General features: G+C 48.5%; 2 protein-coding genes across 5 annotated transcripts in view; one reads left to right on the forward strand and one right to left on the reverse strand.

The window, feature by feature from the left end:
* Positions 1 to 8,789, forward strand: part of LOC113409391 (tRNA-specific adenosine deaminase 1-like) — a 45,165-nt gene extending 36,376 nt beyond the window's left edge. For all 4 annotated transcript variants that reach the window (XM_026663242.1, XM_026663243.1, XM_029914177.1 and 1 more), the window contains one exon: positions 8,216 to 8,789. In XM_026663242.1, the coding sequence (XP_026519027.1) occupies positions 8,216 to 8,348 (133 nt within the window). In that variant the 3' untranslated portion in view covers positions 8,349 to 8,789. The remainder of the gene's footprint in view (positions 1 to 8,215) is intronic.
* A 7,181-nt stretch (positions 8,790 to 15,970) lies between these two features.
* The window catches only part of LOC113409393 (gamma-aminobutyric acid receptor-associated protein-like 2), a 30,204-nt gene continuing 29,780 nt past the window's right edge, over positions 15,971 to 16,394 (reverse strand). The window contains exon 4 of the mRNA XM_026663245.2: positions 15,971 to 16,227. Coding sequence (XP_026519030.1) covers positions 16,137 to 16,227 — 91 coding nt within the window. The 3' untranslated portion in view covers positions 15,971 to 16,136. The remainder of the gene's footprint in view (positions 16,228 to 16,394) is intronic.

A 16,394-nucleotide genomic window follows, 5' to 3' on the forward strand; every position in this document is an offset into this window, starting at 1 on the left:
CTGGCAAGGACAATGGTGCCAGTGGGCACCGTGGCCCCAAGCACCCGCACCGCCAAGACCCCGCTCCGTGGCTGGAGCCTCTCACGCCCACTTGGCATCTCCGGCTCGGCACCGTGACCAGGTCGCGGGCACCGAACCACCGGCACCGACCCCGGGCCCGGGTCCAGAGTTCGAGCCGCCGGTGCCACCGGACGTTGAAGGCACCGTCCCAGCTGCCTCCTCGGCGTCGGACGAGTCCATTGCGGTGCCACCTCTCGTCTCTCAGGAGGACTTTAAGGCTCACCAGGAGCTACTTAGAAGGGTGGCGTCGAACCTCCAGCTCCAGGCTGAGGAGATGGAGGAGTCCTTGGATACTTTATTCAATGTCCTGACCTCTCCGGCACCGGGCCGTGTGGCCCTTCCTCTGCACCAAGGGGTGGTCAATATTTCCACTGGCCTTTGGCAGACCCCGGCCTCTCTGGGGCCCATTTCTAAGAAGGCCGAGGGGAAGTATTTTGTGCCCGCAAAGGGGGACGAATACCTCTATACCCACCCGGCTCTGAACTCTCTGGTGGTAGAGTCCGTTCACCACCGTGAGCGGCATGGCCAGCCCGCGCCCATACTCAAGGACAAGGACGCTCGGAGACTTGATAACTTTGGAAAAAAGGTTTATTCCTCGGCGAGTTTCCAGCTCAGAGTGGCTAACCACCAGGCGCTACTGAGCCGCTATGATTTTAATCTGTGGGGGTCCCTCCCAAAGTTTGAACCCCTCCTTCAGGACAAGGACAGGAAGGAGTTCCGGGCCTTGGTTGACGAGGGTGCGGCGGCGGCCAAAGCAGCTCTCCAGGCAGCTTCTGATTCGGCGGACACAGCGGCCCGTTCGATGGCTTCGGCCATCTCCATGCGGAGGGCGTCGTGGCTCTCGCTGTCGGGGCTGTCCGTGGAGTCCCAGTCCATCATGCAGGACCTGCCATTTGACAGGAGGGCCCTGTTCGCGAACCAGACAGACATGCGTCTGCATGGGATGAAGGATTCCCGCACCACCCTGCAGACGCTATCCCGCCCACCAAGGATAAGCCCAGGCCTCAAATCTCCACTCCTCCGGCTCGGGGCAGATACGAGCCCCCGCCTAAAAGGCAGAGGGAGCAGAGGCGTCGATCCCAAAGCCAATCCCGTTCGGCCCCACGGCCTGGCCCCTCGAAGGGCAAGAGGCCAGGGAAGAGGCGTTTTTGACTCGTTGCGGGGGGTCACCGGGCCTGTTGCCAGGGAACCCCCCCCCCCAGTTAATAAAGTTGAGTTTTGCCAACCGTTTATCTGCCTTCCGACAGCAATGGTCCCGTATAACGTCGGATCGATGGGTCCTCAGCACCATCTCCCAAGGGTACAGGTTGCAGTTCGTTTTGCCCCCTCCCCACCATCCTCTGTCCCGGGAGCCGGCCGGGGACCCGGAGCATGCCCTCCTTCTAGGCCAGGAGGTAGAGCGCCTCCTCTCCCTTGGAGCTGTGGAAGAGGGTACCTCGGGAATTCCAGGGCAAGGGATTTTACTCCAGGTATTTCCTCATCCCGAAGACAAAGGGCGGGCTCCGGTCCATCCTTGATCTGCGGAATCTCAACCAGTTCCTGGTTCGTTGCAAATTCCGCATGGCCTGGCCTCTATTATTCCATCCCTAGACCCGGGGGATTGGTTTACGGCTCTGGACCTCCAGGATGCGTATTTTCACACCCACATTTTCGAGGGTCACAGGCGCTTCCTCCGTTTCCTGGTGGGTCAGGACCACTACCAGTTTACGGTCCTCCCCTTTGGCCTTTCTACTGCCCCCAGGGTCTTTACAAAGTGTATGGCGGTGGTAGCGGCCCACCTCAGGAGGAAAGGGCTGCAGATCTTCCCGTACCTCGACGACTGGCTGCTCAAGGGCAAGTCTCAGTCTCAGGTGCAGGAGCAGATGAACTTCCTGCTAAACACCTGTGCAGCTCTAGGCCTAGTGGTAAACGAGGAGAAATCCACGTTAGCCCCAGTTCAGGGCATAAACTTCATAGGAGCACTGTTAGATTCCCGGGTGGCCACGGCCTCCCTCCCACGGGACAGATTCGAGATGCTCAAAGCTCTCATCGCCTCGGTCATGGCCTTTCCGGTAACTACGGCACGGGTGTGCCTTCAAATCCTAGGCCATATGGCAGCATGCACCTCTGTGGTGTGACATGCCAGGGGTAGGATGAGGCCCCTTCAGCTCTGGTTGGCCTCCCGTTACTCCCAGGCCAGGGATGGCCTGGACAAGGTGGTCATGGTGCCACCAACGGTGGTGGCAGACCTGCAATGGTGGTCCCTCCCGAGGAACATGCTTCAGGGTATTCCCTTCCGAGAGCCCCCTCCCTCACTAGATCTAGTGTCGGATGCCTCAGACCTGAGATGGGGAGCCCATGTGGGGGGCTTCAGGACCCAGGGTATGTGGTCACCCAAGGAACTGACCCTGCACATAAATGTCAGGGAGCTCAGGGCTGTGGCGCCTGGCGTGCGTGGCATTTCGCCAGCACATACAAGGGAGGGTGGTCAGAGTCCTCACGGACAACACGACTGCCATGTATTACGTCAACAAGCAGGGGGGCACGCGTTCCCGGGCCTTATGCCAGGAAGCCCAGCTCCTGTGGGAGTTCTGTATAGCCCACAACATCCTCCTGCGGGCCTTTTACCTGCCCAGCAAGAGCAACACGCTCGCGGACCGCCTGAGCAGGGTTTTCTCCCAACATCACGAGTGGTCCCTGCACAGGGAGGTGGCCAGGTGGATCTTCCTACAGTGGGGTACTCCCCAGGTAGACCTGTTCGCCACCGCCCAGAATCGCCTGTGTCCCCGGTTCTGTTCCAGGGCGGGAGAGGGCAACGGGGCAATATCAGATGCATTCCTGCTCCCATGGTCAGGGCCCCTGTTGTATGCCTTCCCGCCCTTCCCCCAATAGACAGGGTCCTACAGAAGGTGAAGTCAGACGGGGCGAGGATTATCCTCATAGCCCTGGACTGGGCCCGTCAACGTTGGTACGGGACCCTACTGCAACTCTTAGCGGCCCCCCCCTTGCAGGCTGCCGCTCCGCCCAGACCTCCTCTCCCAGGACGAAGGTCGTCTCCTCCACCCCAACCTGGCCCCGCTCCACTTGACAGCGTGACTGCTCCGTGGTTGAATGAGGAGGAAGGGAGATGTTCTGAGGATGTGAGAAGGGTCCTACTGGAGAGTAGGAAACCCTCCACATGTCGAACCTACCTGGCCAAATGGTATCGGTTCTCTATGTGGGCGAGGGATAGAGGTTCCTCTCCCTCTTCCGCATCTATCCAGCTCGTCCTCGATTACCTCCTGTCCCTTAGGACCCAAGGGCTGGCGCCCTCCTCGATCAGGGTGCACCTGGCGGCCATTTCGGCTTTCCACCCCCCGGTGCAGGGCCTTTCGGTGTTTTCACATCACATGACGTCCCGGTTTCTAAAAGGGTTAGATCGGGCATTCCCTTACGCCAGACCCCCGGTCCCGCTCTGGGACCTGAACCTAGTGCTCTCCCACCTCACAGGGCCTCCTTTCGAGCCTTTAGCCACATGTTCATGGTCCCACTTATCGCGGAAAGTGGCGTTCTTAGTGGCTATCACCTCAGCCCACCGGGTCTCAGAGCTCAGGGCCCTGACCTCTGAACCACCGTATATGGTTTTCCATAAGGACAAGGTTCAGCTCTGCCCTCACCCAGCTTTTTTGCCGAAGGTAGTCTCGGCTTTTCACATGGATCAGGATATTTTCCTCCCGATCCTCTGCCCTAAGCCCCATTCCTCTAATGAGGAACGCCACCTGCACATGTTAGACGTGCGCAGAGCGCTGGCCTTCTACCTAGATAGAACCAGGCCATTTAGGAAATCCCCCCAGCTGTTTATTGCATCGGCCGAGCACATGAGGGGGTGTCCGGTCTCCACCCAGTGGATTTCCCGCTGGATCACCTTGTGCATTCGCACCTGTTACGACCTAGCAGGGGTTCCCCTGCCTCCTATAGTGAAGGCTCATTCGATGAGAGCTCAGGCCTCGTCGGCTGCCTATGTGGCTCACGTCCCTATTCAGGACATATGTAGGGCTGCTACGTGGTCCTCTGTCCACACCTTCTCCTCGCATATGTGATCATCTCCCAGACGCGGGATGACGCAGGGTTTGGTAGGGCGGTGCTCCGCCCGGGTAACCCTTAAATCTTAAAACTTAAAACTCCTACCCACCTCCATCAGGTGTAGCTTGGAGTCACCTATAGTGGAATACACATGAGCAATCACTCGAAGAAGAAAGGACAGTTACCTGTTCCGTAACTGGCGTTCTTCGAGATGTGTTGCTCAGGTGTATTCCACGTCCCGCCCTCCTTCCCCTCTGTCGGAGTTGTCTGGCAAGAAGGAACTGAGGGTGGGGGGAGCACGCAGCCCCCTTTATGGCGCGATATAGAGGCGCCACTCCAGGGGTCGCAGTGGTGCTCCCCCTCTACGGATACTGCTAAGGGAAAAACTTCCGGCACCGGTGCACGTGGCGAGCACGCTCACCTATAGTGGAATACACCTCAGCAACACATCTCGCCAGTTACGGAACAGGTAACTGTCCTTTTGCGGGGGACTTGCTAGTTCAGGTGAGCAAGGATGAGAAACAGTCGGATTAAAATCCAGCCAGTGTTGGCACAGACAGAAACCAGTGGTGATAATTAACCACTGTTTGGTATCTGCGAAATGATTAGGTGGGTCTCAGTGTATTCCCTAGTGCACAGGTGTCCACATCACAAAACCCACTGTTGTAGCTGTTACTAATTGCCAGTAAAGGCACTAGTGTCAGCAGAGAGAAGTCAAGGGTTAAAAGCTTCTCCCTTCAGGTCACAGCGAAGGCCCATGGGGAGTGGGGGCCATGTGAACAGCTTGCATGTCTGCTTCCTGTGCTGTATTTGCTTTGTGTATAGAGACTTTTACTAAAAGCAGCAGCTCTTACCTAGTGGGAATTTCATTATGTTACTAAAGAAAGCAATGCATAAGTTTTTAGGCCAGAAGGGACCATTCGGATCATCTAGTCTGACCTGCATATAATACCACAGGCCATAGAACTCCGTCCACCACTGCTGCATCAAACCTATAACTTCTGGTTGAACTCTAGATCATATATGTTAGAAAGAGACCTCTAATCTTGATTTCAAGATTCCAAGTGATGATGAAGCTATCACATCCATTGTTAATCTGTTCCAAAGGTTAAATATTCCAACTGTTGGGAAAGAAGTCTTATTTCCAGTTAGGATTTTTCAACTTCCCCCTATTGGATCTCATTTATGCTTTTGTCAGAAGGCTCAAAGATCCCTGAAAAATCTTCTCCCCATGTAGATACTTCTAGACTGTGATCAAGTTGTCCCATAACCTTCTATTTGATGAGCTGAACAGATTGAAGTCTTTAAATCTCTTCCTGGGATTTTTTTTTTTTTAGACCTTGAATCATTTTTGTTCCTCCTCTGAGCCCTCTCTAGTTTTTCAACATCTTTTTGAAGTGTGGACATGAAAAGTGGAAACATTATTTGAGTTGAGAGAGGCAATACCACCTCCCGACTTCTGCTGGATATATACATGTTTTAAACATCCAAGGATTTGCCCTTTTAGCCACAGCATTGAATGGGGATCTCTACTTCAGTTGTTTGTCCAACGTGACTTCATAACTGGGATGGTAGGAGCTGGGTTTGTGTGGTGCATTGAGGGCGTGCTGCTGCGTGATTGGAAGGCTGGCTATGTGGTGGTTACATAACACTCTTTCACCTCAAACCTTTTCAGGATTCCTGTGGTTTTGTAATTTCCTGTGGCATTTTTGTCCTTTGTCATTTTCTGTCTCTGGACTTCTCCTTGTGGCACAGTTCAGCAGACACACAGATACGAGTGTCTCTGATACAGGCTATGCAAGCTTAGTGTGTACAGCAGGGGGACCTAGCTCTCCACTCAGCCTGCCCTGCTGCTTTCCTGCTACCAACCAAAACACTATAGCAGGTAACTTCAAACCGCTATTCCCCCTCCGCTTCCCCTTCATGCCACCTTCACAACATATTCTCTTCCTTCGCTCTGGGCTCTGATTCAGAGTGGACTTTTTCTATTGATTTCCAAGCTGTCAAACCGTCCCTCCTCACTCTCATTTGTTTACTGCCTTTCTCACCGATCCCGTCTGTCTGCCTCACCAACGCCTTTTCTTCTGCGTTCAAGTGCATTCTGGTATCCCCTACCTAACGCTCCCAAGACTCCACTTCCTTACAGCCATCAGTCCATCTTCTCTTCCTCCTCCCCACTTTGCCTCCTAAGTTCCTGCCTTCATTTCTCTGATTCTCTTCTTGATCCCTTGCAAGCTGCCCCCTTTACTCTATTGACACATCTTTTTCCAAAGTCACCAACTGCCTTCTCTGGGCCAAGTCCATGGGTCCCTTGTCTGTTCCCAGGTCTTTCTGCTACTTATGATGATTGATCAGTCCCTCCTCCCTAACAGCATCTACTTCTTGGACTTTGGGACTCCATGCCATCCTGGTTCACCTATCTCTTCAACTGTACTCTCCTTTCTCTTCCCCTCTCCGCCTCTCGCCTGGGGGATCTGTATGCACACTGTATTTAATTGCAACACATCTCCTGTGGAGAGCTTGTTTGCTTCAGGGACTCTGATTACTAATTCCTTTAAATTGCAGGGTATGAGGCCTTGGAGATATGGCAGCATAGGTATCTTTCATCATGGCTGGCGGGCTTAGTCCTTTGGCTAGTAGGTCTGGGTAAATTTTTTAAGACTTGCTTGTAAACTTTCATTTAAACAGAAGCACAAATGCAAGAGGAGGGAGAAGCTTAGCTGAAGTTAACAAGCATAGTACTCCTGCACTCTCACACTGTCACTTCTTTCCAGAGTATAGTTCCCCCAGTCTGTAGGTATGGCCTGCATTTTTTGTCCCTAGATTCATGACCTTGCATTTTGTTTGAATGGGTCCATCTTACCAAGCAGTTGAGATCATTCTGTATGACTGCTCTGTCTTCATCATTATTTATTGCTTCAGCAGTCTATCACCTGTACTAGCAATGATTTTATATTTTCTTCCAGAGCATTGATAACGATATTAGATAAACAGGCCCAAAACCAGATCCCTGGGGGACTCTATTGGATGCTCCCCAATTTGAGGGCAATTCCCCATTAACAATTACGTTTTGAAGGTCTGTCAGCCAGTTTTGAATCCACTTATGTACATTGCGTTTATTTAGTATAGTTCTAATTTTTTAATCAGAATGTCCTTGTGGTACTATGTCCTAGTACATTGTTAACACAGTTACCTTTACTAACTAGATTTGTGATCTCAAGTATGGATGAAGACTTGAAAGTAAAGTTTGAAACTGAATAATGGATCAAAGGTGTGGCTTTTGTGTTGTGGAGAAGAGTAGGTGTTGAATACATGCACGTGCCAATGTGTCAGATTTTTTCAGAGATTTGCCTGGGGCTGCAGGAGAATAGATCATCTCTTTTCCTGCCTGCCAATCATGTGAGCATTTCTCATATAACACTGATTTACATAAACAACGAGGAGTCCTTGTGGCACCTTAGAGATTAACACATTTGGGCATAAGCTTTTGTGGGCTAAAACCCAGTTCATCAGATGCATGGAGTGAAAAATACAGTAGGCACATATATATATTACAGCACATGAAAAGATGGGAGTTGCCTTACCAAATGGGGGGGTCAGTGCTAACGAGGCCAATCCAGTCAGAGTGGATGTGGCCCATTCCCAACAGTTGGCAAGAAGGTGTGAGTATCAACAGAGGGAAAATTACTTTTTTGTAATTTACAAAATGCTTTTTCCCAAGTAGCTGAGTACTTTACAGAATTACAGATTATATCCAAGGATCCCCTTCCTGCCCTCTGAAATGCAGCCATCACAGTGGTACCACCACTAATAGTACACTGTATCTTAGGGAGAAGGGTATAATTAGCCAGTAGAGGCCTAGTCTGTCTGCTAGATCCATGGGTCTGAGGTAGAATGGCAGTAGGCCTTTTCATCTCTTTCCATTTATTCCCACAAAACTCTTGCAGATTAGTATTTATATGCCTGCCTGTTTGCCAAGTGTGTCAGGAAGAGCAGTCAGTGCAGTGCAGACTGACCTCTCACAGGGTTGGGTGTTTGTTCAAAAAGGAAAGGTTAACCTCCTGTTAATAAGAAAACTGAAATCTGTCCATTGTTGTGGTGCATTTCCTATCAGGGAGAAGAAGTTGGAGACCTACTGGGAGTACAAGGAAGCTGCAGCAAACTATCAAGAAGCTTGGAAAGTGCTGCGTAGCCAGGCCCTAGGAGCCTGGGTCAAGAATACCAAGGATTACCTGCAGTTTACATAAAATGGCAGCTGTGTGAGCCCAGCATTGATGGAGCCTTCAGACACAGAGTGGGAGATGTTACTTTAGAATGTGGGCCAAATTCTGGCTGTCAGTTGAAGCCAGGACCTTGTCTCTAAGGCCCAGCTGTTTAAAGGGATTTGAGTCATTGCAATGCCTCACTGACTTAGGAGACTAAATCCCATTTTCCAAGGGAGCGTGGGATTTAGGCTGAGCACAGCAACACCTCAATACCTTTAAAAATCTGAGCCTGAGGGAGGGGGATAGAAAAGGGAACTTGTTATGGCTGCTTGTTTGTCATTCTTTATGAAATATAAATTAGACCCCAGTGGTCTTGGGTGGTCACTTCTGAGCTGTATTTACCATGGCATATGTCAAGGCTGAATCCCCACTCTGGCACTTTGAGTGCAGAAGGTGGGGGCCTGCAAGGATTTTAAAAATTAATACGTGCCATTCCAGGCTTGTATTACACTCCCAAGGTTACAGCTTTTCTCTGACCTTGGCTTGGTAAATGCTGCCACCACCCAAATGCAAAAACCCCCTTGATCCAGCAAGGAGCACTTGGGAATTCCTCCCTGTGAGGTACTCTCAAGCCCTTTCTCCCCCCTGGGGAAGAGCTGAAAAAGAAAACAAAGGAAATTAGCTGTTGCCACTAGCTAATTAAACAGCATATGCACAGACCTCTTAGGACACCAAAGATCCAATTCTGTTCTTAAAAAAGGTAAATTTTATTAAAAACAAAAAAGAAAAAAACACATCTCGAACTTAGGCTTTTGCTAGATTTTAAAAGAGCACTTCCAAAAATTAAGCACCCAAAATAGCTTTCTTGGGGGTTCAGCTTAAAAGTTACAAGCAAACAAAAGCATTTGTGGTTAGCACAGAGAAGATTCCCCAAGCCTTACAGAAATAAAGGAAATAACCCTAATCACATCTTTGTAGACATTTTCTGATCTACTTACATATTTGGGGGGGTTCAAATAAGTAATTATAGGTATGATCTGATGATTTCTCATACCTGGCTTAAAGCAGTTTATAGCATTGCAGCTGTGTGTCTCCTCTCTCCGGAGAACAACCACAGACAACAAAGGGGAGTCTTGTTTCAATTTTTAAAAGTTCTAGCCATCCCACTGGCTCTTTTGGTCAGATGCCCACTCCTTTCTTTTTACCTGTGGACTTTTTAACCTTTACAGGTAGAGAACAGCTACTCCGAGGGATTTTATAGCTAGCTGGCTGGGTGGGTGTCCATAATAGGGAGCTACCCCCCCTTCATTTATCACAGCATATGAGTAGGTGAACTCCTGATCCATCTACTACAAACTCTGATATCTTTGACAAGGGAGATGAAAGTAGGAAGAGGTGACATGCCAGCCTTTTGTTCTGCTGTAGAAAAGATACAGCACCCAAACCTGTTGGCTTGGCACTATCTGTTCTCTCATACCTCCAAGCCAAGACCAAGACCAATCCCAGAGGACCAAGGTATCTAGTCACCCTACTGATGAGAGATAATTTGATGAGTTGGGTAAAAATGGGGCTTTTAATTAGTCATTTTATTTTTTTATATCCAGATCATTCCATAAAAGCCTCTGCATTTTACAGTGGGGAAGGTTTTTAAAAAAAATCTGAATCAGAGAGCAGAAAGGATGCCACATTTCCATTAAAAACAATTTTCAGTGAGATAAGACACTATGAAGTCTAAGCCAACAGATACATGACAGAAATACTAACACTGAGACACCCAAGCCTTTTATTCACCATTTCTCCTTGGGAAAACAGATCTTGGTTGTATCAGTAAGGACCTCATGTTATAATGTTACCATTTGGCTTATGCCATGTGTTAACTGAGCCTGGTAGAAGCTGGAGAGGCTTCTGGTAGCAGTATACAGTCCCTGACAGGCTTTGCTTTAATAGATGGGTCTAAGCAAACTATTATTAGATGACATCAGCATGGCAGAACAGTCTAAGACTGTTGGAAAATGTCCTAGTCAAACTAGAAGTGTTGTGTGGTCTACCCAGATTCTTCCATCTGGGCAGTTGACAGTTCACATGGACCAGGGCCGGCTCCAGGGTTTTGGCCACCCCAAGCAGCCAAAACCAAAAAAAAAAAGTCGCGATCTAAAAAAAGCCGCGATTGCGATCTGCGGCGGCAATTCGGCGGGAGGTCCTTCACTCCCAGGCGGAGTGAGGGACCGTCCGCCGAATTGCCGCCGAATACCTGGAACTGCCGCCCCTGTCCGGAACGGCCGCCCCAAGCACCTGCTTGAGAAGCTGGTGCCTGGAGCCGGCCCTGACATGGACATATTTTCTTCCTTAAGTCCAAGACTGAGATTATATAATCACCCAAGAGCCACTGTTCTCTCAGACGTCTGTCCTGCTGTAGCCTACATTTTACAAAAACATTGGGCAGAGCGATGGCAGCTGTATCCTGCTCTAATGCATAGGAGGGAGAAATGGAGCTAAGCCTATTGCCTTCCTTGACAATCCTTTTGGTTCACACAGTGGCTAAATTATGGTTTCCTGGAGGAGGAGACAGCCTGAGTCTAATCTGTCTCCTCCCACACTTTTCATAGCCAGCATCAACATCCCAGCCCCTCTTGAAAGAACTGAGCTAGTGTAGGGGTAAAGAAGCTGATATCTAGAACTTGTGTGAGGAACCAGCAGCTGGAGGTCAAGCCAGATCCCAGTATATTTTGGGGTTGGGGTGAACTGCAGGAATGTGAAGCATCTAGGAAGAGGGTGTGGTTGCTTGAGATGGAGAAGCAGCAGGTCTTAGCAGTTAGTGCACTATAATACACTAATATAAAACAAACCAGTACATTTTCAAACTCATTACCTCCTCCCTTTCCTAAAGTCTTGTGAGATTCCATGTAGCCAGCGTAAACCAGATCTTCTGAATGTGCTTGTTTCCCCCTTTGTTATTCATAAACAAGGTCTCCAGTGAACTTGCAAACCAGACTGGAATGTTTCCATTTCCTCTCCAGCTGTAATGTTAGAACAAGTTGTATAAGGCTAGTTGTACTGCAGCCAGTCTAGCTTTTAGATCAGCCGTTGGGAGACGTAGGTTTTTTTTAACTCTCTCCTAAGCTTTCCCTGTGCCTTTGTACAATGAGCTAGTGTGCCTGCTTCTCCTAAGGCGTGGCAGGCGGAGCCAGCAGCTTTGGGGCTTCTGCCCAGTGTCATTAACCTTTTGGGATGGGGACAATGAGAGAGTCAGACATGCTGCAGCCTAGATGAGGTGTTAGTGAACCCACGCCAGAAGGCAAGAATTAAAACACCAAACAAAACAGCACTTGAAAGACTCCTTGGCTGAGCTTGTGAGGCCTTACACACAATTTAATGTTTGCAGTGTTGTTGCAGGAATGTTGGTCCCAGGATATTAGAGAGACAAGGGGGGTGAGGGAATACCTTTTTTTAGACCAACTTCTGTTGGTGAGAGAGGAACTTTGCAAGCTCGTTTCTTTCACCAACAGAAGTTGGTCTAATAAAAGGTATTCCCTCATATCCTTTGCCACTCAATTTAATGGCATTTCTCTCTTTCATGAGAAAAAAGGGTTGAACATCACATCCGATCAGCTCCAAAATGTTAAGTAATTGTTGAGGCTGGGGGATAGATCCCTACTGATTTTGGTGAAAAAGGGGAGGGGGACAGTCTCGTGGCATCTGGTTAACAGAGCTATCAGCTTAACGCTTCTCTGTAATTGGCTATAGCTCACAACCAGAGAGAACCATGAAGACATTTCCCCATAACAGCACCCTCAGTACTGTCTAGCCTGCCAATACAGTTTAAAATGTTGACATCCTGAAACAGAAAGGAAAGAATGGAGAATAAGTGGGGGGAAGGAATGGAATGTGTGCACACAGAGCCCCTGGCATGTTGGGGAATTGGGGGGGTGCATACAACCTCAGGGGGGCATAGGGAACCCAGGGAAGGGGGTGTATACAGTGCATGTAACATGGGGAGAAGGGACAACCCCTGGTGGCAGGGGAGAATGGGGGAAGTAGGGAATAGAGGCGAGCACAGTTCCTGGTAGGGGAGACCCTGGCAAAGGGGCGAACAGGGTGGAGAGAAGAGCTCCAGGCATGAGGGAGGGGATGGGGGTTACAAGAAGTCCCTGAAAAAGTTCTTGTTTTACACCCTTTCTGCGTTCTCCAGTGCATAAGCTGAGCTGCCACTGCCAATACTGAAGGGTTTAAAAAAAAGAGGGAATGGGGTGGGGGAAGGAGTCATGTGGGAGCCAAACATCCTGGCTCAGTCACTTTTTTCCATTCTATAAGTGAGAATGGTTCTACCAAAAGCAGGGATGTGCAGTAAGAAAAATCGTTCGCTCTGTTATGCTGCCAACCTACATGTATCCACCTCTTGATACAATATAAAAAGACCTTTATGGAGCCCTTTCTCATTCCTTTGCTGCAGTCTTTCTTGTGCAGTTCTTTCCTCATGACTCCGGGCTGCTGAGTCTAGACTGGCCAGTAATCTGTGAGCTAATGTTAGAAGAAATAAAGTCATCACTTGTTTTTCAGATATTCATGAAGGAAATTCCAAAGTCATTTCAGCCTGTCATGCTATTGTGGTTAAAGCTTGTTCCTTTCAAGGTTTGGGTAGCTGCGCCTCTGTATTACTAGGGTGTATTTAAAATTTTCAAGGACGACTAAGTGATAAACCAGTGAATCATGGTTCTGAATTATATAATCAGCTGCTTCAATTTATGTCCTAACCAGCCAGAGGCTAGTTTTGCCTATGGACAAATGGTGCAGTGTTTCACTTTAAAGGATACAAAGCTCCTTTTTAATGGTAAAGGAGACAAAAAAAGCAGCTAATCCTATTGCCTTCCTTCCAAGTTTTGAAAACCAGGGCCAGAAAGTCCCTCCAGGTAGAGACTTGCTATGCAAGTTTCTGCCCAAAACAAACATAGATGAGTGTTAACTCATGAAAAAAGAGGGTTCACAATGGAAATGATGACAGGACCTTAACTGCTGCAGCACTAAATTAATGAAAGGCTTATTGATTAAGAGCACTTTTTCAGATGCAGGGAGCACATGCTACACTATTGAAACCAGCTTTAGTAACAGGCCACTATCAACATTTCGCAAGCTCCTGCCTCTTCCCAACAAAAGAAAGATAGCACCAGTAAATGTGACTTTTAAAGCCAAACATAACTTTAGATATAGTGTAAGCTCCTGGAAGCTTCAACGTGTGTAAATTCAGCAGTAGGCTCACCATGATAACCGCCACGTTGACCCTGGCACATTTAAAAACAAACAAACAAAAAAAACCCCTCACTAGCACCATAGTGTTAAAAAAAAAAAAAAAAATCAGGGTTCTGTTTGCAGCCTGAAGTATTATGGTTAGTGATTTCCTACTATACTATATTAAGAGAGATGCAAATTCTCCAATAACTCAATTCTTGCCATGTAGCTATCTGCCCTACCCATTATAGCATGAGCGCCCCGGCACATAACGAGAGGCTTTCTCCTCTTTACTTGGCAGCACACATTCTCCTTGTTCTACCCTGTGTAGCCTGAGTATATAGAAGCAGTGTAGCAGTGTGAACCCAGTGATGAGGAAGTTGAAAGCTTATTGCATGATTAATTCCGTTTGTTCTGGGTTTGCGCAAAGGGTGGGCCCTGATTGCCGAAGGCCAGTGCTGTGAGTCAGTCCTGGTTCCCCAAGGCCCTTGTGCACCATTGTAAAGAGAAAGTGAAGATCAAAACTATTTCAACCCCACTTACTTGTCTCAGAGCCTGTTTACATTTAGAGCAGGGGTGAAAGTAATATTAAATTCTTACCGGTATGGAGGCCCAGTTCTGGGCCTCTGGAAGGGGTGGGGCCTCGGGCAGAAGGGGCAGAGCTGGGGTCAGCCTCCCCCAGCCAGCCCATCTGTGCTGCCTGGCCTGCACCGCCTGGGGCTCCAGTGGCAATTTAAAAGGGCCCGGGGCTCCAGCTGCTGCTGTGGTAGCGGCGGCAGTAGCCAGGAGCCCCAGCCCCTTTTAAATCAACAGCCCTGGGGCAGCTTCCCCTTCCCCCCAACTCTCCCTGGGTCAGTGGCCTGGGGGGCGGGGGAGGCGCAAAAGGGGCAATGATCTTAAAGCACTGTGGCAGCACTTTAACGTTGGCTGGGTACGGGCCGGTACCGGCTTCTTACCAGTACACCGTACCCACCCACTTTCACCCCTGCTTTAGAGTACGTCTACAGCACAGCTGGAAGGTGTAATTCACAGCTCAGGTAGCCATACATGCACTGCTTGGTTGAGCTTGTGAGCTAAAAATAGCAGTGTGGCCACAGTGGTACAGGTGGCAGCTTGAGCTAGCCACCCAAGTACGTACCTAGGACCGTGGACATGATTGTACTTAGGTGACTAGCCTGAGCCACCACGCCTACGTTGCTATTTTTAGTATGCTAGCTCAATCGTGTGTATGGCTGCCCAAGCTGGGACTTATAGCTCCAAGCTGCTGTACAGATGTACCCGTTGAGGGTTGTGATGTGACTATACCTATTTTCCAATCATGAATTTGGAGTGACTTTTAATTTTCATGAAGTAGAGCAGTGGTTCTCAACCTGTCCCCCGCAGGTCGCTTGCAGCCCAATAAGCACAGAGCTGCAGCCCATGTGACATCCTCAGGGCCATACACGTAGTATTGGACGCGGCCTACAATGGTAAATAAGTTGAAAACCACTGCGGGACTGAAACTTCTCGTAAGAGTATATAACTTTCTCTCACCTATGTTTGCCCCGGCCTGCTCCATCTCTGCTAATTCCAATCTGGACCTCTTCTACTTAAAAGAACAGAAGGATTGTCTTGGGAATATGTTCCTTCCCATTCAGAGCCATGCAATATCAGCAGCAATTGCTTACCTGGAATAGAGTTTATATATTTAACTGTCTTCTATGCAATTATTGATTTTGAAAAAATTAGTCCTACTGTCTCTTTTTGCTCTTAATTTAATCTCCATCTCCTACCTAGTGTATTATTCTCTCCCACTCCTTTGCTGCCTGGTCCTCTTCTGCCCTTGCATGTGTTGTCCAGTATCTTGACTGTCAGCCCTTCCCCATATGCACAATCCCATTATCCAGTTCCCTCCTCCCCAGCATCCTTGGACTGAGAGCTGGGTCCCATTGGCAACTCTTGGCTCCTCTCCTAATGAGGACTGGCTGCTCCAGCCATGGTGGTTTGGTCCCCAAGGACAGATCCTTGTTTCCTCCTTTTATGTGCATCAGTGTGCTCCCTCGCTGTAGAATCTTGCCGGCCAAAATTAAGGTCAAGAAAGGACATTGGCCACATAACAACATGTGTGTGGGAGGAATTTTTATTGTAGTTATTCCTTAATAGAATTCAGAAAGAGGAACATTAACTTAGTTCAATATGATAAGCATCTTGCTACTGCTCAGAATAACCTAGTGAAGCCAGTGTTCCTAAGAATAATTAATATTTTAATTCTTGTCAAGCTAACACCTCAAACTAAATCCAGAATAAATGCATGTTCCTCTTTTTCATGTTTTAGTAGCCCAACTACTTTGCGTCAATATATAAACAATGTCATTAAATATGTGTTCCAGAGGGGTGAGGCTCTGGGAACTTATAGCCATGAGGACAATACACAATAAAGGAAAAAAACCCGAAAAACTCTGATAATTTACCAGTCTAATAAAACAAGACCTATCAATATATTAGGAAATTAATCCAGTTACAAATGCATGATGTGTATGGGAGAAACCTCTGTGGGTGTCATAACTGAAAACAATTGGCTATTTACAAGATACATAGCGGGATGATGCAGCAGCCAGACCCCAGCATTCAGAAGCCAAATGTGTTTTCTCCACTGTAGGCCACGTATAAGAATCCATCCTCATCCTTCTCCTTCTCATAAAGCTGTCCCATAGTTAGGCTTGAACAAGGGGAAAGAAAAAGAAAACACAATGAGAAGTTGCTCAAGGCAGCAGAGCTGCACATGGTAACAATTACTGTATGGCAAACAGAGATGAGAAACAAAGCTCTAGACTAGAAGTGTAAGTTTAAATATATGAATGAGAGTATCTGAAATGCTACTGATTC

The sequence above is a fragment of the Terrapene carolina genome, unplaced genomic scaffold, assembly GCF_002925995.2.
Source record: "Terrapene carolina triunguis isolate 2854851 unplaced genomic scaffold, T_m_triunguis-2.0 Scaffold32922, whole genome shotgun sequence".
NCBI classification, from domain to species: domain Eukaryota; kingdom Metazoa; phylum Chordata; order Testudines; family Emydidae; genus Terrapene; species Terrapene triunguis.